Below are 22,370 nucleotides of genomic sequence, written 5' to 3'. Positions count from 1 at the left end.
AAGACTTGATCAACGCACCCTAAACAGAACCACAGATAACTTCAGCAACTGGTATTTTATTTTCCTGTTTTAAATTAAAATGCTTGGACTTCCCAAAGAAAAATGAGAAATGTGATTCTCAACACAATTTTAAATTAAATCACTTAATGCAGGTTTTTACAGTGAACTTCTACAGATTTGAAAAAGAGCTGCTGGCAAAAGCCTTGTACTTCTTCATCTTGTAGCCATACTTGCACCTTATGCTGCCAGAGAGAACAAATTCCACTCTAACAAATCAGTTTTTGTGAGATTTATTTCCAGTCAACCAGCATCTATAAAACAGAAATGCCAGGAAAGACAGATTTAAGTCTTCCCCTTGTTGCCCTTTAACTGGGAGGGGAAACCATTCCATTTGGTTTCCTCGAACACCAATAAAAGCTCAGCGTCATGAAGATTTCATCTGCCATGCTCTGTCGCTGCACCTCTCGGACACAAGGACACCCCAAAGCTTAAGGGAGCCATCTCCTAGAACCAAGACAGGCAGAAATCTCTTTGAAACTCCTGATACGGTATAACTGAATGCAGGAACCGAGGTGTTTTGTTACTGCCCTTGCTCTCTGCTGGGGCCAGTGGCAGCACAATAAGAAGTCTGACTGGAACACAGAAGACCCTGACACACAGAAGAGCAGCACATGATGAGATAAATTGCAGAAACAGAAGTAACTGGGATGAGGACAAGTAAAAAAATAAATACTAGACGAGAAGCTGCTCAGAAGATACAGGTGCTGAACGTGACAGTCAAAAGTAGCTCCACTGGCAGAAGGCAGCCTCTAAGGTTCAAATTCATTTGATGGCAAATGCCTCCTTAAACTCATCAGTAAAAGGAAGGCTTTTGTCCTGACTGCATTAATCTCCATCAGCTGCCATCTGCCCAGGTGGCACATAAGCTCCACAGCACTGACCAGAGGGTTCCACAACCTTCCTGATGAGCAAAGTGAGCATCACTGCTGTTCCAAGGGCTTCGGTCCAGGCGTTTACAAATTAAAATGATATCACCTAAACTCCATCCTTGCACATGTGTTTTAGAAAACAACTTCAAGATGCAAGCGGAAAGTTGTAGTAAAAGAAATGACCACCATGTCAAGTTTTGAAGGAAACAGGTTTAATCCTGGCTGAAATTCCTCAGGAAGACAGCACTAGTAATATCTCACAAACTGCATCCATGTTTCCTGAGAGTCCAGCCAAGGCCTCCCATACGAGCTAACACTCTTGGCTAGAAATAAAAGCAGCTCTTCACAGAACATACGAAACGCAAAACTAAATTCCCCAGAGAACATCAGTCCCAGCCAACTCAGTAAGGGCATCCTGCTTACTCTTTTTCACTATCAACATATTATATAAGAAACCTTGTTATTCCCATTTCCATCTCACGCTTGTGACAAGCCAGGAGGCCCAACCAAAATCAATCTTTCTGTAATCAGAGTGAGTTTGACAGGGTACAATGTGTTCCTTCCCCCCTGCGTGTCTAACATCATTGTGCAACTGAAAACATAATATCCAGGCATGAAAACCAGTAAATTGAACTCAAACAACTTTCAGACCTCCTCACTAAACTGCACTATTTTGCAGTCTTGCCACTACCTGTTTCATATCTGAATGTGTATTTACTTGAATTCAAGTCTAATCAACAGGTAAAGTAAGCACATTCAAAAACACACCTGTCCTGGCTTCCTAAACAATACCTGAAATGAATTTCTAGGAAGAAGTTTCAGTATGGGTATCTGGAAAGGCAATGGTTCTCCCATCCCAAGGAAGTCTGGGATTTTCAGGAGTCGCATTTCATACCAGGACCAAATCAAATACAGTCTTTCCAGGGAAGGAGGAGAATCTTGTGGGTGTATGCACCCGTGAATCAAATTAATCTAGAACCCACTGAATTCTTCTGTTCGTTCTTCAGTTCTGATACAGTGTTCAACAATTGAGACCACTTCACTTTTTTAGTCCCTTGCAGTAAGTTACTCTGTTTGTAACCAAGAGGTAACTACTATTCACTCTTAATGAAAATGCCGATTTTGATGATGTAGTCATGTACATTGAAAAACTATCCTACAGACTGTTCTGGAATATTTTAGAATGGGTTTAAATTGGCCTAATATTTGTAGGACTTTGAACAAGTAACACACACCCATCTAGTGATCTATTAAGGGAACAAGACTTTCTACTCTCCTACTGCAGCAGCCTCATTTGAACAAACTGAAGCATCAGTTGAGAGATGCGTCATGACAAGAAAAGTCCTTCTTCATATTTATTTGCTCGATTTCAATTTATCTGTACTAGCTGCACCAAGGTTGTTTTTAATTCCCAGAGCAGAATTCTCATCTCCAATTTCACACTTGCCCAAACTGTATGCTCTTCTCCTCACGCTCGTTCCCAACAGTCCCAAGTACAAAACTGAGCAACTGACCTACCTATTAAGTCCTCACCACCTGTCTCTAAGAAAGGCTCTAAAAACACAGCAAATTCTGAGGCATCAATACACCTGCAGATTAGCAACATTTGATCAGGCAGGGATAAGGCAGAGGTGACACACATCCAGAGTCCCATCAGACTTTAACTCCTTGTTTCTCTTCATCCATAAACGTGACTAAAGCTGCTTTCCCCAGCTGACTAATAAATAACAAAGTCATTCCATCCCAGTCAAACAGCTTTCTTAGCACTTGGTTGACTGCACTTCCAGGATATAAAAAGCTACATGCCCATCACCAACAGGTCGCTGTGCACCACACCAGGACTCTGCTGCCTTTCTAGAAGCTTAGTGACACCTTCAGTACATCCATAAGCAACTCAGAATTTTGAAGTGCCTCTGAAAAGACTCCACAATATGTTAGTGGATCAACATCAGACAGAAGCTTCTGTCCCAGAAATTACTGCAAATCACTTGGTAATTGCCCAAAGGTGACAATATTTGCAATTTCAATAGTCTTGATTTTAAATATAGTAATTTTTACCCACAGTAATTATTACAGCAGAAGGTAGATGTTTCCTACAGTCATGCTAACACACAATTCTTTTTACAGATATGGAAAGGACAGGGAAAACATGACAAAATTGACTAATTTTGAATGATTAAGTATGCTGTAGTTCAACAGAGTCATGTAACTTCTCCTCCCAGTTTTAACTGCAATTAGGCTCTTCTTGGGCTCAATTACCAGAACAAGTCTCCACAGTAATTTCAGATCAGCAGTAGCACAGAACTATAAAATCCACCAGAGTTGGGCTTTTTGCAGGTAGTAGCACAATATTCCCACGAACCATATCACAATTACTACAGCAGACAGCTTTATTTTCTGTTTAAATCTCTAGAAGTTATTCACTAGAGGATGGTAGAACCAACCAAAACAACTGGAAGGTCTAAACTAAACATTAACTGATAAACATCCACATATTTATGTGTACCTCTTGCTTTACATTATGCTCTAGTACAAGTCATGGGGTGGCTTAAGTATTGCTGATGAACTAAAAAACAGTGAAACTTGTGCTCTTTCCCACCAAACCCACTGAGATGTTTTCACACAGAGATGCACACAACCAAACTTTGCAAAACTGTATTTCAGTGATGACGATGACGATTATGCTCTCCAAGTCAGCTTTGTAAGATGAATAGGAGAGAGAAAAAATTAAGTTCACAGACTGCAAGACATTCAAATTATGAGGTAACAGCTTATACTCCTCTAGATGCGTGAAAACGTTCAAATAGTGGGGATACAGCAGTTCTCAAAATCCCAATGCTTTTTCAGTAATAAAGCTTTGCCCTTTAGTAATAAATTTTTAAACAACAAACAAATGGGCATCTGGACATCTATCATTTAGACCAGATGGGTATCAAGAGAATACCCTGTTCATCTCTCCTTCAAAAAATTATATATGATAAAGAACTCATGTACTAGATAGAACAAAACAAAAAATGCCTTGTGGCTCCCACAAGAAGCTACAGGGGAATCACTTCTTGCCTTTTCATTTTTAAGATCTCATGCAAAAGAAAGAATGCAATTCTAGACTTAAAAAGTCTTTAAAAAATAAATGTAGAAAAAAGAGATTAATTCTCTTTAGTGGTAAGACACCTCCATCTTTCATCGGGATATCATAGATAATTTAGACATTAAGATGTTTCCCAAGTAACAAGTGACAGGATGTGATGAAATGGCCTCAAATTGCACCAGGGAAAGTTTAGATACTAGAAAAATTTCTATACTGAAAGAGCAATGAAGCACTGGCACAGGCTGCCCAGGGAAGCGGTGGAGTCACGATCCCTGGAGGCGGTCAAAAAAATGTGCAGATGTGTCGTTTCAGGACATGGTTTAGTAGGCACGATGGAGTTGGGCTAATGGTTGGACTTCATGACTTAGAGGTCTTTTTTAACCTTAATGATTCTTTGATTTCATATCTCAGATCTCAATTTTATTTTTTTATGAAGTACCCATAAAACACCTCACTCTTATTTTAAAACGTTTTTCTTCTTAAGCAATTGAGGTCTATCTGAAAAGGCACTCCCTAACAGCCCTCAGAAGTGCTACTATCTCTTCACTGTATTACGTGAGAAAAAGAAGGAATATCTCCCCACCCACAAAACACTTAGTTCGATCACAGTAATAATAAAGACACCATATAATTACAGACTTGAGATGGTGAAAGGTCTAAAAAAAAAAAACAAAACTGCAAGGCTTTTGGAACTGTCACAGTGAAAAGATTCACCTTTTTTAAAATGTATGCCGTCCATACAATAAGCATTTTACACTGAATGTTACAAAGAAAACAAGGTAAGTTACTAATTCAAGATAGAAAGACAACTTCCAATATGCTCCTTAGCATCAATCATCAGTTATATATTATCTCCAAGAACAGAAAAGTGAAGGCAAATAGTTCTACCAGAGTAAAAGCCATGGTAGGTCAGTCGAGCAGGACCTCTGGTTCTAATTCAAGTAGCCTTCCAGTGCAGGCAGTGAACCTAAAAAGGGGATGAAGAATCTCTCTATTCACCTGGCTCAAAAACTTCACTTCTGGATTGACCATGAAATAAGAAAACAGAATTGCTAGAAGGACCAGTAGAGAGACCACATGGCAGTTCATCTCCACAACTGACCATGTGACTCTGGTCACTTCATATTGTACACAAAATGGCAAAGAAGCACAAAGACAAACGCACAAAGGTTTTAAAAATGCAAAACCAAAAGTAATTCTAAACCTGACCTTTGACTGTCCTCCTTGCTTTGTCTAAGGTGGAAAGCATCTACTGCTTCCTTCTCATCTCTGGTAATGACAAGCACCCAGAAGGGGAAGTCACTGACACAACTGACAGAGAGCTCTGACAGCCACTCGAAAACAAGCAAGCATGATTCTAGGGCCTAGAAATGAGCATCGAGAGACCAGAAGGAAAAGGCAAAACCCAGCTGCGCTATCTATAGCTGCAACGGGCCAGCAAGAGTCCAAAGCGGCCAGGCAAAACCACCCAGGAGGAGAAACAGTTCAATGAGGAGTTAACACAAAGTCTTCTTCCTGGTGATTTTGAAAGGACATTCAGGTAGAGAATATTAGAGACTACCTGAAAGCACTAGGGGAGAAGGGAGGAGACAGTTAATGTCTGGGACAGAACAGGGACTTAAGAGGCCGCACAAGTGATCCCAGGACCCTGAAGTACTTTTCCTGAATTCACAATAAATCTTGCCAGAGCTGCTTCTATTTTTTTTTTGCCTGCACAGCTATATAGATTTTTTTTTCCCTGAGAATTTTTTTTAGACAGTTCAAACTGGTGTTTTCATAAAATCATAGAATGGTTCAGGTTGGAAAGGACCTCAATGCTCATGGAGTTCCAACCCCCCTGCCAAGGGACACCGTCCACCAGATCAGGCTGCTCCAAGCCTCATCCAACCTGGCCTTGAACACCTCTAAGGAGGAGTTTATTTTCTTATAACATCCCTAGTGACATACTGTAATATTTACAGTATATGAAACTACACTGAGAGGGTTGGTTGATCACCTAAGCACTACACACCAGTACCTGGGCACACATCCTCATCCCAGCTCAAAGTTCATCATAACAGCATTTACAGTTGCATTAACTCACACTGGTTCCAAACCTGCACCAGGCAAGGCCTAAAAGCAGTAAGTGGGTTAATGTGGAAAGGGGAAGCCACGAAAGCAACTCTTGCAATTTCTCACAGGGAATAAAAGTTTCACAGAGTGCTCCTAGTTGAAGGAGAACCACCGAAGTTTGAAGACAACACTCTCACCGCCAACCACTGAAGCTGCCAGAGTTAACTTCCTACCCTGATCTTTATGGTACAGCACACACCAAGATGGAATCCAAAACAAAGTCAAGGGAAAAAGTCCACTAGGAAACCAAATGCTCTTCTTGGCAAAAGCGTAGCATAATCCAAAGCAGACATCAACAAAGGTATCGTCTGGCCTAGTCACCGTTTTCATTTCATCTCCATTTCACTCACAAGACTAAGTTACCGGGCTCTAAGCCTGAAAATATAATTTTCTTATCTGCTATTTTAAAGTTATTTGGAGCACAGAGCTGCTCTTAGGCTGCGAGAATAATGCTCCTCAATCTAAATTTCTGCCCTGAACAGATCTGAGGCTCCCAGAACAAGCCAAGCTGGTTGTCCCACAACCCTACCACCACCACCCTGCGCAGCCTCCTCAACACTAGCCTGTTTGACCAGGCAGGAGACAGTCCGCCCTGCAGATCATGTGCAGCAACACGTGCTTGCCAGCCTGCTCCCTGCTGCTGTCTGAAACAGATTAGGGACCCAGTTATAACTGAGTGACCCTTATCAGCACACAGGCAAAAGAGGTAAGGGAACAGATGAATCGATTCAACTCCAATTTTCACTCCACCATTTTTCATGACGCTTGAAATAGCACCGTGTCTTTGAAATCTCTCCTTACCACTCAATTTTTGATCAAAAATGGTTAACAAGTGTTATTAAGAAATCAAAGAAAAGGACAGCCAGTACTAGCCTTGAAATGCTACAAAAACATGCTAAGATGTCAAAATATTATCACATATGCAAACTAAATGCTTATTTCTTCTATTTATTCCCAGACAAGTTGCCAGTATTGAAAATTAGCCCTACTAACTTGAACCTCAGGTTACTTTTCCTTCGCTTCTAGCAATTCTTGATGAACACTACCCAGAGCATCCTCCAAGCTACAAACAAAAGACACATTGCCTTCTGTAGCTTTCATAGCAGGAGACCTTGTGCACATTCATTCCTGTGGGACTCGCTGCAGAAGCCTCCATTCCAGTTCCAAAAGGAGTACGGTTGAATTATTATACAGACTTAAACTAGGCTTCTGTTAGTATTCACCACACAAATTCATTGTGAATGTACAGCCAATATTGAAGTTAGTCAGAAGCAATGAAATCTTTAAAAGGGCAGGCAGGTGGCAAGATACCAATTTTATATTCCTCTTTATTTCTTTTCAAACAGACACCTGGCTACCAAGACAAAATGGAAAAGCAAGGAATGAAAGCATCAAGGAAAATAAGACAGTAGGATTAAAAACCCCAAAACAACAAAGGAACAGGCGACAGCTCATGAACAGACTGCTGACACAGGATGCAGGAAACAGTCTGTTAGGCTTATTATGAGCCACAGCTCTGTCTGATGCTCCTGAACACTTGGAAACATTTATTGCAGCTCAGTACTCCTTACACTATCACCCATGTTCCCAAGCATAAAGCTACAACGCTTTACAGCTTGAAGCTGACCAAGCTGAAGGAAAAGATGAATCTTTAGCAGGTGCTTGTATCACATTCCTCATTTCTGGGAAGAGAGCCCAGAGAAGACAGACACACAATGTCTTCTCTGGTTTTGGACAGAAAACCAGTGACTGCAGAGAAGCCATGCTTTCCTCCAAATAAGAAAATTAATTTCATTACTGTGTCTCACTTCTACTCTGCACTGGAAATCAAATGTTTAGGTTGGTAAGGAGAAAAGGTTACAGACCAGATTCTTTTGATCCATCTTCTGTCTATGATTGAACAGCTGGGAAACAGAAAAAAAGCTTATGGACATAAAATACACAGCTCTAAGAAAGAGGAAAAATTTACCACTTGGAACCATCATTTTCATAGATTCATTGAACGGTTTAGGTTGGAAGAGACCTTAAAGATCATACGGTTCCAACTCCCTGCCATGGGCAGGGACACCTCCCACTGGATCAGGCTGCTTCCACCCTCATCCAACCTGGCCTTGAAGGACTTCAGGGATGGGGCAGACACAACTTCCCTGGGCAACCTGTGCCTGTACCTCACCACCCCCATCATGAGGAATTTCTTCCTAGTGTTTAATCTAAATCTTCCCCCTTCCAATTTAAAGCCATTAAATTTAATACCATTTATTAATTCCAATTACAGCTATTTATCCATCAATGCCCTTAAGATCTCAAAAAGCAATGCCTGTTAGCAGGAAGAAACAGACGATAAGAAGCATAAGATCCTGAGAAGATTAGATTCTCCAGGCCAGTTTCATGGTTGACAATCACTAAAATTGCTAAAATTATAGAACTACCAACATCCATACCGTGATTACAAATTCTTAAGTAATTCTGACTCTTTACTCTCTTTGAATCAAAATGAGTTCTCAACAAGTTTGCCTGCAGGTTGGATCAACATGGTTTCCCTCTCTGCAGATGTTTTAAGTGGCATTTTGTCTTCCAGAATTCCACAGAAAACCCTAAAGTGATGAGATTTAATTTGCTGCTGCCACAGAACTGTTTTCCTTAAGAACAGCTTGCTTTTCTTGTTCCCTTTCCAGCATCTTATCAAAATTCTAAAGCAGTTTATATGAAAAGTCTGAATTTATTATTTATTAAGACTACATACAAAGCAAGTTCCAAATCACATTACATCTTAATTTCAGTCAGAGTAGCAATTCTAAACATCTAGCTTGTGAGAGAGAAGACACCTTTTCTTTTCTCAAACCTAGAGACAGCCTTCCAGTTCGGCAACAGTGTTCAGCATCCCTGATAGATCATTACTCTCATCCCACAACCTATTTGCAGGTTCTCAGAACATAAACTGTCCTGCCACTGCCAGCTCAACACCCAACCATGCTGGGGTGTGTGTTCCCACCCTGGGAGAGGCTGAACCCTAACCACCTTGGACTCCTGTTTCAGCCATAAGAAGTAATTCCTTGTAGACTTTTTCCCACTAGGTAAAAACGCTACCAGTGGGCATTCTGGAACCCTGTCGTACGCTGGTGCAAATATGCTACCTCCTGTCAGCCAGCATACAGCTTTCTTGCAAATCCTAGTATTTCCATGGAAATGGTAGCCTTTCAAAGGGGTGCAGGCTGACACAATCACCTTCCCTCTTGTGTACAAAACACACTGATGTAAGCACTTGCCTTTATCTCAGTCCAAATTTTCAACAGTGTGCAAAGACTTTCCATCGAAGTAACAATCTAGCTGCTTTTTCCCCCTCTTCTGCCTCTTCGGCCAGCAATCATTAGATGTTCTGCCTGATCCTTGATCTGCCATTGTATCTCAAGTGACTGCTCAATACCAACTTCATACTGATCTGCGCACACCTACCTGGCCAAACCTCAAAATTACTAAGTTACCCCTTCATTACTAAAGGCATTTCCTCTTCCAATTAAAATATCACTAAATATTAACCTAGGTTGCTTGTCTCCAGCCTCTCAATTTCTATCAGATTGAAGTCCTGTGATTTCCCTTGCACTTCAACCCTTTTTGTTTTCCCAGGGAAGTATTTTTGTCTAAGCTGCACCTATAGTCTTAGAGATAGTTCTTCACAGCTGGAGTAACTACCCTTCCTTTCTAATGTTGCTTACAACTCTTCAACAGCATTCATAGAAGCATAGCGTGGCTTGGGCTGGAAGGGACCTTAAAGCCTATCCACCTCCCACTGGATCAAGTTGCTCAAAGCCCCATCCAACCTGGCCTTGAACACTTACTTCCAGGGATACGGCATTTGCGACTTCTCTGAGCAACCTATGCCAGTGCCTCACTACCCTCACAGGAAAATAAATTATTCTCAATATCTAATTTAAATCTCCCCTTTTCCAGCTTAAAACTACTCCTCCTCATTCTCTCCCTGCAATCCCTGATAAAGACCCCTTTCTCTGCCTTCCTGTAGACCCTTTAAGCACTGGAGGCTGCTCTAAGCTCTTCAGAGCCTTCTCTTCTCTACGTTAAGCTACCCCAAGTCTCTCAAGCCTGTTCTCTGTATGAATAAGTTTCACATCAAATAACATAACTATTTAATGTCATGCCATCTTTTACGATTCATCAAGCTTTGACATTAATTTTCACTTGAAAAATTGCACCACGCTAATTTCAACACAAAAGTGAGCAACAAATCTACCAACAAATCTGTCAGAAATTTTTTAAACCTAGTATCTCACAATTTGCTCTGCAAGGCCATAAGTGGTTTTTACATTAAAGCTCATGTGCAGATGAATTTAGTGTGGTTGGGTTTACATCTCAAAGGATGAGCTTAACAGTTAAAAATACCCAAATAAACAGAAACCCACCGAGGCATTTCAGAAATCCAAGTAAGTATTGCTCTACAAGTTTCACATTATCCTACTGTAAGACACCCTGACAGAAAAGCACACCTGCTGCATTTCTGAATTACCAGTATAATATTTTTCCAATGACATGACTTGCTTTCTAGCTACCAAGTCCTCCTACCCCAACAGGAGTGATCCAACAGTAACCATTAATCCTGAATACTCTTTTGCTCTTTCCAATTCACCTGAATTCCTACCACCTGTAAATTACCTGTTGCATACAGGATTACTCATGAACATTCTTCCAACAGTATTAAGTCCTGATTAGAAACACTGGGGTAAGATTATGAGACACTTTCCACATTAATATCTTCTAAAAGCCTTTAAAACAGTATTGCTACAAGCACTAGCTGAAGGCTGTTTAGAAAAAAAGAGACCAGCCTGTCACACCATCTGAAAAGATGCAGATCCTCAAATGTTTTATGTGGTTGCACAACTACTAAAACAACCCCAAAGCTGGATTGCTTTAATACCAAACAGTAGTTAAAATTAACTGACATTGCATCACCTTCATTTTAAGGTCTAAAGAAATGGAGATTGAGGCAGGATAATAACATTTGGAGCAGAACTGGCAGGCTGAACTGTAGCTTTCTGCTTGCCCATCACCATGTCAAGTCACAGTTTTCACTTTATTCTACTTCTGAACCTTATTTCACCTAGGTTAAGAATTAAGATATAACGATGGCATCTATCAGGATAGTTTGAGACCTTAAGTCATGCCTGACCTTAAGTCAAGCTGGTATCAGGACAAGGACCAATAAATGGCACTTCCAACAAGGTAACAAACACTTCCGTGAATACCAGTACCAATATATCCTAGCTTCCTACAGCCAGGAACACACCACTCCATGTGGGTGAAAGCTGAGCCCACCTTCCAGTCTCTCTCACATTGGGAATATTATTATAATAGTGTGCTATCTGCTTTCCTTTCCCCACCTCCTCCACTCTATCCCTTTCCTCTTCGGGAAGTGTAGAGCTTGCTGTCTCAAAGACTTATAAGCCTTTCGATCACACCTGTTTGAACCTGGTGGAGTTCAAGGCACCAGGAAGGGGAAAAAAAGACTACGGGGTGGATGAGGAAGTGGTTGGCAGCAGAAGAACACACACTGTATCTTAGGAGATCACACAACAAGAAACAATCTTTTTATTGTTAACTAGTTTTTCTCCTCTAGGTCCCCTCTTCCCCCATATCAATAAAATTAACTCACTTGAGTTCTGAAAGACAGACAGCCTCATACCATTAAACTTCACTTAATCATCTATCTAACAAAGAAGCCGTTGAAGTATTTACATTTACCCTGGCTACTACACCACTGCCTCCAGTTGCTCAGTGTTCTGAGTGACATTATCAGAGACAATTTTTATTTATTCTGGATCTGCCTACACAAAAGTATAACAATTGCTTAAACCGTCCAAGTTTCATTTACACTAACTGGCCAAAACAAATAATGCCACAAAAATCTACAGCCTAGGTTTCTTTACCCTTATTTAAAAACCCTCCTAAGATTTTCTGGAAAAATTCATTCTCAGTTGACTCTCACGAAAGTTATGAAAGGGGATTTTATCTTCACTGGGGTGTAAATGGAGCGTAGCAAATTCTGCAAGAACAGTATCATCAAGCGAAGATCCACCTTCTCCTTCACTACTTCTGGCTGAAGTGCAGTCAGGGACAAACACTTCAGAAAAGAATGCAGGAATGGAATTCCTCCGTAAAGTGATGTCTAAGTAACTTCCCCTTCTGCAACCAGAGCACCAGCACACTCAACAGCCACCGACGGGCTTATCCACCAAGATTCATCAGCTTCTTTCATTTCAGAACTGTACATATTTGTGGCACATATAGTATCATGTAATAAAGAGTTCTAGAATTCAAATAAGCATCTAATTAAAAAAAGTTCTTCTATGCTAAATGTTGTATTTTATTATTTTCCACAAACCCAGAACCAGGAAGTATCAATGAAACTGCAGAAGTCTCTTCATCTTGACCTTTCAAGCAACTAGGAATTTTCAGAGCTCTGTCACACTTTTTTCCCACAGCTCACATTTTCTTTTCCAACCTCAAAAATGCTGTTCTAACATAGCTTTTGTAGGTGCAAACCATTTCACTGTAAAACCTGCTCTGCTACAATCACTCATTAACAACCGAGAAAACTCATCGCTATTTCTTCTCCTTGTAAGTACTGGGAGATTAATCTGCCCAATTTCTTCCCAAAACTATATTCACCCTTAGCAAAACATAAATTTTAGATCCAGACTGAAGGTGGATCAGACTCATATATAAATAAACTGCAGAAAACCATATGAAAATGAGAAATATTTCAGCGCAAGAGTAAGATCAAAAGACAACTACACGTCCCACCAATGCATCTGTCAAACTATAGTTCAAATCAACATTTCTTGAGTTTTATTGTATAATATCTCTAAAGAATTTATCTTGCACATAACTGAGCTACACATATCTTATGCTCCTCAGTATCTTCTTATCAACTGTGTTACAACCAAACGGGTCTGCTCAAGTTTGTTTCTAGGGTTGAGTTAACTTTATCTGAGAATTCAACGCTACCTAAGTTCATCTCATTAAAACTGATCATGATAACCCGTAACAAGTCAGTAGACATCCTCTCCACCAAGGTTTACCTAATGTGATCTTCTGCCCAATTTTGAAGCTGTGGTTTTAGAAGTTCTCATATAATGGGCTGATAATGAGATATTCTTCTATCCGAACTTGTCTAAGAATGACTTGAACAAATAAGTGATGTGCAGCTCCATGGGGTTTGTGAATTCCCTCTTAAAAACATTCAGATACCTTACTAACACTTCCAAGGTTGGAAACAGCCCCTCAACAGAGTTTGAATCTTGTTTCATAGGTGTGAAATTTTTTACATACACATTCACAAAGATGGGCTAATTAAAAAAAATAATATCCCTTTGCGCAACTTAAGTTCAGAAGATTGCTTTTTCCTCCCAAGGAATTAAACAAGGCAGGTTTTAAGCTGTGTCTGCACCCACACGGTAGCAACCACGTACCCACGTTGAATTCAAGCCAGCAACTTCACAAAGCATTCTCTTATCACCAACTCATCATTTGTCAAAACACTACATGAAAAAAAACACAAATGCACTGAGATCAGAACAAATTTTAAAAGAGGATGATTATCCCAATCTATTTGAGGTGGACTAACACACAACAATGAATCTCAAGCACTGAATTTCAATTTGCACATGGAAGGATCAGAGCGCCAAAGATTTCAGACCAGTGGGCAAAATGCAGAACACTTCCTGGTGGTTGTAGTTACACAGTGTATCCTTTATTACTTCCTACAACTAAGAATGAATTGATCCACGGTTTTATTGGAACACTTAGACAGTTCCTGGAAACACAAAGTCTAAATGTAAATCAGTAAAATCCAGAGGAGAATGGAACTACCTGGACAGCTAAATAAACTTACCTGCAGTTAAAAGTTTAGCACTGCCACCTTTGCATTCTCCATCTTCCACATCTTTGCTTGTGCTCTTTTCTTTTAAGAGAGGACCAGTATCGTCAAAAGATATGCATTTGCTGGATGCAATGTTTTCTCCGCTGTCTGGCTGAATAATTCTGCTGTTAGCTTCAAGTAGAGGCGTGAAGTCCTCAGACTGAGCAGCTTCACCAGGTTCCAGCTGAGAAGAGCTTTTAGCTTGTGCCACGTTCTTCGAAGACACGGGAAGAGATTCTTCATCACTGTCAAATCCAAATGGATCCTCTGTTACCTCATCTTCAACTTTGGGTTTTTTAGGAACTTCGGAAATATCTGGTTTGACACTGGGCCTCTTCTGTCCTAATTTGGCCATAAAGGTGGTTTCTCCCCATTTTGTACTAAGGGTGGTCCGTTTGTTGGAAAACACTTCATCAAACTTGGAACTGCCATTTCCCCCTTTGCGGCTGTAGGTCTTTCCAAATCGGGATGTCATTTTGGCTCCTGTTTCATATTCTCTGTTGGAAAACAAAGAAGAAACATAAATTCACTGACTTCTCAGTACAAATGATGACACTCCCATCCTTTATTGGGCCTACAAGCGCCAGGCACATACATTTCATGCAAGCAACAGACACATCATCTGCTACTTTCTGCAGGCCAACTTATTTGCATATGAACATCATTATGCCAAACATTTCTACTGTAACACATCTACCAACTTCACTCAAAAGTCAGTTATTTGCCATTTATAAAACAATGGCACAACAGATCCTTAAGAAAAATCTGCTACGAATACTTTGGTTTTGGTATTGCTTTGCTCTAATCTGATACTTTTGAGTATAGACGGTAGTGTTCTCATGAAACATCAGCAGAAAACCAAACGGTATTTTCACCACATCTGAACATGCAGCGCTTTGCCAGAGCCCAGTAACACAGTGTGGCTTTCAAAGACTCTTTGTAGCTAAATAAAGAAAAACTGTCAGAATATTCCAAGTTACTACAGATATTTAAGATACTGATTAATTACAAACAACCACGACTACTTCGTCCCATGTTTTTCTTGCACCCAGACTTTCTTAGCGAGTGTATTTTTCAGTAATTCAACGTGGTTTATTCCATCTGCATGGTGACAGTCCAGACTGTAAACCTGGCTGATGCTGGGACAGAACAGCAAGAGGCTCCTCAGCCCATCTCCAAGAACACAGAGGACCCGTCATGCAGACCACCACAAACTATTACCCTTTACCAGCTGTTACAACTGCAGCTTGACTCACAGTCTGCTCGCTCAGAGGAATAAAGTTTAAATAATGAACAGATTAAACAGGAACACATTTAAACAGCTCCCCGCATGTGTTCTATTCCTACTTTTGTTTAACTCAAGAAGGAAGACAGATCACTTTGTTTCTTTTTCCCCAAACAAATTCTTCAACTGCTGTGCAACTGACAACATAAAAACACAAAAAGATCATATCTGTTTTGTAAATCAGCATTCCTCTCTGTTTCTTTTTTTTTGTCCAAGAATGAATAGGGAACTGGAATTCTTTACAGACACTCTAAACCTAATGAAGGCCATCTTTCTCTCTGAAATTACTCTTCATACTGAAGAAAAGCCTGTTCAAAAAAAAGCAGGGGGAAATTTATTTATTTTTTTAAGCTATAGAATCAAAGAAATCCAAGTTTTAAAGTGTCAATTACCTTCCTATACAGTAAAGTATAGGAAAAAAAGGGCTTAAAACAATTGTTTTTAAACTTAGCACATTAACTACTTGCTTGAGACAATCGTTCTTATTGTGATAGCCCTGAACGTGGCACACTTTCTTCCATCGTTTAGTTTCCATCTTGACACTCACAGCTTCCCACCGTGAAGTGCTGGGCTAGAAGTTCTGCCTACGCTGCCAACCTGGCTTCCGGAGACGTTGCTGCAGTGACACTGCCTCACTAGGACGAGCTGCCTTTTATCAGACCAGGCCAACCTCTATTTACCATACAAACTAGGTGACCTACTCTTGAGCTAAATTTTAAGTGATTTCAAAGCATCCAACTGGAACTTTAGGAGCTTACCTGACAGATGGTGCTACAACGCAAAAGACGCAGAACTACTGCTTTGGGAAACATGCTTCTCCCCAACAGTTTGGCAAATGGATGGCAAAGGCAAGTGCTTATCTACTGACCAGAACTGTGCTGCACAACACGGTTCTGCTGCTGGCTGCTCCTGGTAGATGTTACTCTCTAACCCCACCCCCATCCTCTTTTTCCCCAGAGCACCGTTAGCCTACTCCATGGCGCTCCAAACACATAGTTGTCAAACTGCTTTCTTTTTTCCCTCCTCTGTAAGCAGCTCTAATTTCCTTTTTTTCCACCCAAGAGTGAAACTAAAATCTCCTCTCATACTCCAGAAAACAAGCAAGACTAATCCAACTTACTACCTCCATACTGATGATGCGTAAGAAGACTTATATGCAGTAGTCAAATTTTTTTTACACTAGAAACACCAGTTTTCAAAGCCACAGAAACTAAAGTGAAATATTAATATTTCAGTTTCTATACAAACCTTTGAGAAAAAATATCTATAAAATTACTTCACTCCCACCAACACACTTCCCTCCCCTAAACCCTGACTCAAATAACTATTTCCAACACCACATTTTCCATGCCGGCAAAAATAACAGCAAATTATAACAGCGAGTTGTGATTTGCAGTTTTGAAGAGAAGATTCCGATAGTCAAGTGGGCTTCACTTCCACTCCTCAGTTCACACATTCCTAGTCATAAGTTTCAAAATTCAGATTGTCTCTTAAGAAGTTTTGAATCAAACCGTGAGGGTGGTGAGGCACTGGCAGAGGTTGCCCAGAGAAGTGGTGGCTGCCCCATCCCTGGAGGTGTTCAAGGCCAGGTTGGATGGGGCTTTGAGCAACCTGATCCAGCGGCAGGTGTCCCTGCCCATGGAAGCGGGGCTGGCCCTGGATGATGTTTAAGGCCCCTTCCAACCCAAAGCGTTTTGTGATTCTATGAACTCAAAAAAATACTCAAAATTATGTGAATTAGGTTGTAATTACAGAACCACGGAATGGGTCGGGTTGGAAGGGACCGTAAAGACCCCGAAGTTCCAACTCCCCTGCTCCAGGCAGGGACACCTCCCGCTGGACCGGGCTGCTCGAGACAAACATCACGAAAGTAATACATAAAAAATACGTTGCACTCTAAACTCCTATCTTAGATCGGGATTGAAAATCAGGAAGAACGGCTGCGCTTCCTTACACGAGAACGTCAACACAGCAGGATTTTTACGCTTTACTTACAACTCTCCCTCGCTTCGCACCCAGCGCGAAACGAAGAACTCGGCCGATGTCTGTGGGTCGGCGCCGCCCGCCGCTCCCTCCCGCATCGCGGTGCCCGGAGCGGGGAGGCGCTGCCCGGCCGCGGCCCTGCCCGCCGCTCCGCCATCCCGGGCCCCGCTGCCCTTACATAACGCGGGGCTTGGGAAGCGGGCGGGAGGCGCGGCGGCAGAGCCGGCTGACGAAATCCCGCGGTGACAGCTCCTCTCCCCCCCCAACTCCCTCCCTCTCCCCGCGGCGGGGGGGGGCGGCGGAACCGGGTCAGCCCGCCGGGCCTGATGTCACTTCCCTTCCCACCCCGGCCCCCTCCCGCCGCGCAAACAGCCCCCGGGGCAGAGACCCCGAGCCCCGGGGCGGCCGCAGGCGGAGCCGAGCTGCCAGTGCAGAGACCGAGCCCTGGGGCACGGCGGGGCAGAGCCCCCGGTACAAGCAGGGCAGCCCGCACCCCCCAAGCCCCCGGTACAGGCGCAATCGAAGCCCCGGTGCACGGGGCAGCCGAGCCCCCGGCAGAGAGAGGCCGAAGCCCCGGGACAGAGCGGCCAAGTCCCCGGTGCCCGGAGGGGCCGAGCCCCCTAGCGCCGGGACAGACGCGGCCCGGTACGAGCGGGGCACCCCCCCGCCGGTACAGGCGGAGCCGAAGCCCCGGTGCACGGAGAGGCCGAGCCCCGCCGCAAGCGGGGCAGCACCCCAGCACGGAGGGGCCGAGCCCCGGGGCAGCTCCCAGCGGAGCGCGGCAGGGCCGAGCCCAGGGGCGGGCAGAGCCAAGCTCCCCCCGCAGCGGGGCGGCCCGGGCCGGGACCCGCTCCACCGGCAGGGCGCGGGCCCCGCCCGCCGCGCACGGTCCCGTTCCCCGCGGTCCCCGCCGCCGCCGCCGCGGAAGGCGCCGAGGGGAGCGGCCCCCGGGCCCCGGCGGGGCCGCCCCGCCCGTTACCCACCTCGGGTCGGTGAGGCGGGCGGCGGGCGCGGGCCCGGGCGCTGCGGGCGCGGCGGCTCCGGCCGCGCCGAATCGGTGGCGGCGCTCGCGCTCCGCCCTTCAGCCGCGGCGAATCGCGGGGCGGGGGTGTTAGGTCCCCCGGCGCCACCTCCTCCGGCGCCGCTTCCTCCGCGCCGGGATTATCGCCGCTCTCGGGACGGGGCCCGGGACCATCTCTCCGCCATTTGCCCCCGCTCCTTCTTCCGTCCCTGCGCGTCCCGCGCCGCCGCCGCCGCCCCGCAGCCAATCGCCGCGCGCCTTACTCAGCCGGCCGCGCCGCCGCCACCGCGCCTGCGCGCGCCACCGCCCCCCCGCTTCCGGCGCGCCCCGCGCGGGGCATGCTGGGAGGTGTAGTTCGCGGCACGTGGGCCGGATTGGAGGGGGCGGGATGTTCTTCTCCAGTTCTGGAATCCTCAGCATAAGAGGGAGATAGAGTTGTTGGAGTGGGTCCAGAGGAGGTCTGCGAGGATGATCGGAGGAGCCCCTCTGCTATGAGGACAGGCTGAGAGAGCTGGGGTTCTGCAGCCTGGAGAAGAGAAGGCCCCAGGGAGACCTTATAGCGACATTCCAGTACCTGAAAGGGGCTACAAGAAGTCTGGGGAGGGACTGTTCACAAAGGCTTGTGGTGATAGGACTACAAACTGGAGAGGGGCAGGTTTAGATTAGACATAAGGAGGAAATTATTCCCCACAAGCATGGTGAGGCACTGGCCCAGGTTGCCTAGGGAAGCTGTGGCTGCCCCATCGCTGGAGGTGTTCGAGGCCAGGTTGGATGGGGCCTTGGGCAGCCTGATCCAGTGGGAGGTATGAGAATTAATGGATAAGTTTTGCTGCAACTGGTTTGTATGGTTAATTATCTCATCATATAAATCTCCCTTGCAAGATGCAGCTCTTCTAGGTCAGGAGATAACCTGAATGGAGTCTCCAAACATAGCTAAATCATCTAAAAAAAAGAATAAATATTCTTTGAGGATTTACATGGTTCTTTGTCTAAAACTATATATACCCACTGCTTTTGTAAGATGTTATGCCTTTCTTTTTAGAAGGGCATGCGATTCAGTGCTGAATTGTAAAATAAAAATATTATTGCCTTTGCTTTGAAGACTTGGTCCTTTTCAGTATTTTACCAGTGAATAAGTGTTTCTCACAGAGGTGTCCCTGCCCATGGCACGGGGCTTGTATCTAGATGATCTTTGATGTCCCTTCCAACCCAAACTGTTCTATGAGTCTATAGTTCCGAGAGCTGCGGTTCCTGGGTGGGCAGAGCTGCGGTCAAATTAAAAAGGGGGCCTGTGCGAACCTCATAAGGTTAAAGGAGGCCAAGTGCAAGGTCCTGCCCCTTCCAATTTAAAGGCGTTTCCCCTCATGATATCACTACAAGCCCTTGTAAAATGTCCCTCCCCAGCTTTCCTGTAGCCCCTCCAGTACTGGAAGGCTATGATAAGGTCTCCCCGGAGCCTTCTCTTCTCCAGGCTGAACAACCCCAACTCTCTCAGCCTCACAAGAGCACCCAATTCTCCCCCTCTGCTTCGTGAGACCCCACTTGGAGTCCCGTGTTCGGTTCTGGAATCCCCAACATAAGAAGGATATGGAGCTGTTGGAACAGATCCAGAGGAGGCGACGAAGATGATCCAAGGGCTGGAGCACCTTCCATATGAGGAGAGGCTGGGAGAGTTGGAGTTATGCAGCCTGGAGAAGAGAAGGCTCTGAGGAAACCTTATCATAGCCTTCCAGTACTGAAAGGGGCTACAGGAAAGCTGCGGAGGGACTTTTTACAAGGGCATGGAATGACAGCATGAGGGGGAATGGCCTTAAATTGGGAAAGGGAAGATTTAGATTAGGCATTAGAAGAAATTCTTCATGATGAGGATGGTGAAGCACTGGCACAGGTTGCCCAGGGAAGTCATGGAACAGAAAACCAGGGCTGAACTACTAGAAGTGTAGGGCATCAAAAAGAACATTGTACCCACAGGCAGGGTTTGGTAGTTTTTAAGAGGACTAAGAAACTCAGAAAAAAAAAAGCTGCAAAAAACAAAACAAAAAAGTCCACAACCTTGGAACCACATGTGGTCATCCCAGCCAGCTGTTGTTTGAGGAAAGGTTTTAAAAGTACAGGTCTCAAACCCTAAGCAAATAAAAAAAATATTAAACAGGGCCTGATTTTGCTGCATAGAAGAAGTTAGAGTTATCGTAATACTTCTTGTTAAGAAATATTACTTCTTCCTTAGTTTCACCTTCCTTCACCCAATGCAAAATTATTAGCTGTTAATAGAGATGCAAGACTAGTGTATCGGTTAGTGATCCTGTCAGTAAATCAATTTTTGGCCTTCACCTGGTACCTGGCAATGTGCTGGTAACTTTTAGGTATTACTTCTGATGAACAAGCATACTCTGAATGTGCTCTCCAAAGCAGGTGTGCAAGGGGGACCAGGGAGAGTGAAGGTAGAATAGGCTGGTCCTGATAAGGAGATGTGCAAGCTTTATGTGAGGTACAGCAGAGGTTTGTGCTGGGTTTCAGAGGCAGCTGACATGTTTATCCACCAGAAGAACTCCTCAAAAGAGGTTACAAATTTTGAAATACATAATTTGAATTTTAAAACTGAGATTTCCACCCCCGCATGAGTATTCTTTTATCAGAATTACTAATGAGCTTATTTAAACTTCAAGAGTAAAACAGATAGCTAAACCAGTTGGAGTTTTGCATAGCACAGTGTGTCTGAAAGTCTGATTTGGTGACTGATCTGTTAGACAAAGAGGATAAAACAATACTAAAAGAGCTCGAGATACTGTGAGGCTCCATGGAGTTCTTTACAACATAAAAATAAGTTTATCCCAAGATCCAGAAAAAGTGAATGATATGACCAGAGTGAGGACGTGACACCAAGAAACTGTTTGGAAATGGCTTCTGCTTGGGTATAAAGTTGAAATTAAATTAAAGCTTGGGCTCTGTAAATCCTTGAGACAGTAATCTGGAGAATTTTGCAGTACAGTGGTAGTAACTGGATGTCACTTCAAATCTCTTACACGCCCTTCACCCCCGGGGCTAGCTTCCTACTGCCAACAGTATTCTCAGTCTCTGTAGAGTCCCCATACAGAGTCATCCAAACCATTGGAGATTCATGGGCATGATGGCATTTCACATGACTAACAGCAGAGAAATTAAACTCATTTATGTGCTGCCTGTCCTATCCTGGGTATCAGCAGAAGCCTATAAGTCTAATAAAACCTGTTACTTAGATGATGATGGAAAACAAATGTCGTTAGGCTCAAGAACAGCAGAGATGGGCCAATTTTTCTGCATCTTCAGATACTTTTGAAAATTTCACACCTTGGAACTTAATAAGCTTGGCAATTAATATGTTCAACTTTGGTATTTCCATTTTCATCTGGTTTATCTCAAATATGCAAGTATTGAGACAGTGCATATAACAGCCAAAAGGCAGTAGGTGAGTTTAATTCTCAAAGAAGATGGAATTCGACAGGCATCCTGCACCTTTTATGGAATTCTGTTACTGGTAGTTGCCATCTCTCTTCATTAAAAAAAAAAAAAAAAAGAAGGAGAACCCAATCACACAAAACACTTCTCAAAACAGCAACACAAAAATTACTCTGATCTGGTATTTGCCTCCATGAGAACGGCAGTGGGAGGTAAGCAGCCACATAACTTTAACTTTTCCATTTTAAAAACTTCTCTGGGAAAGCCAAAGCGAGTCCTACAGCTTTCCCATTACATTCCTTTATTGTCTCCTCTGCAAGGGAAACTAGCATCTTTACTATTTACAGTAAAGTCAGAAAGCACTGAAAACAGAGCTGAAATATATAAAGCTGGAGATAAGGGAGATGAAAGTATAACAGTAGGAGGAACATACAAGAAGGACAGAAGAACAGTTATTTGGATACACTCTAGAACTCCCTCAGTTCTCTTGTTGAGCTTCTGTGCCAAGATCTCTGCAGGGGGAACAAAACAGACTTTTCAAAATGAGCTGTAGCCTAGCACAGAGCCTTCCACACAATTCCGTCTTG

General features: G+C 43.5%; 1 protein-coding gene across 2 annotated transcripts in view; it reads right to left on the bottom strand.

Moving 5' to 3' along the window:
* WAPL (WAPL cohesin release factor) overlaps nt 1-18,604 on the bottom strand; it is a 65,517-nt gene extending 46,913 nt beyond the window's left edge. For both annotated transcript variants that reach the window (XM_069864224.1, XM_069864225.1), the window contains exons 1-2: nt 18,311-18,604; nt 14,033-14,556 (exon numbers count right to left, since the gene is read on the bottom strand). In XM_069864224.1, coding sequence (XP_069720325.1) covers nt 14,033-14,534 — 502 coding nt within the window. In that variant the 5' untranslated portion in view covers nt 14,535-14,556; nt 18,311-18,604. The remainder of the gene's footprint in view (nt 1-14,032; nt 14,557-18,310) is intronic.
* Nucleotides 18,605-22,370: the final 3,766 nt, after the last annotated feature.

Source organism: Phaenicophaeus curvirostris, chromosome 9 (genome assembly GCF_032191515.1).
Source record: "Phaenicophaeus curvirostris isolate KB17595 chromosome 9, BPBGC_Pcur_1.0, whole genome shotgun sequence".
Classification (NCBI taxonomy): Eukaryota; Metazoa; Chordata; class Aves; order Cuculiformes; family Cuculidae; genus Phaenicophaeus; species Phaenicophaeus curvirostris.
This window is presented reverse-complemented; position numbering and strand designations above follow the sequence as displayed.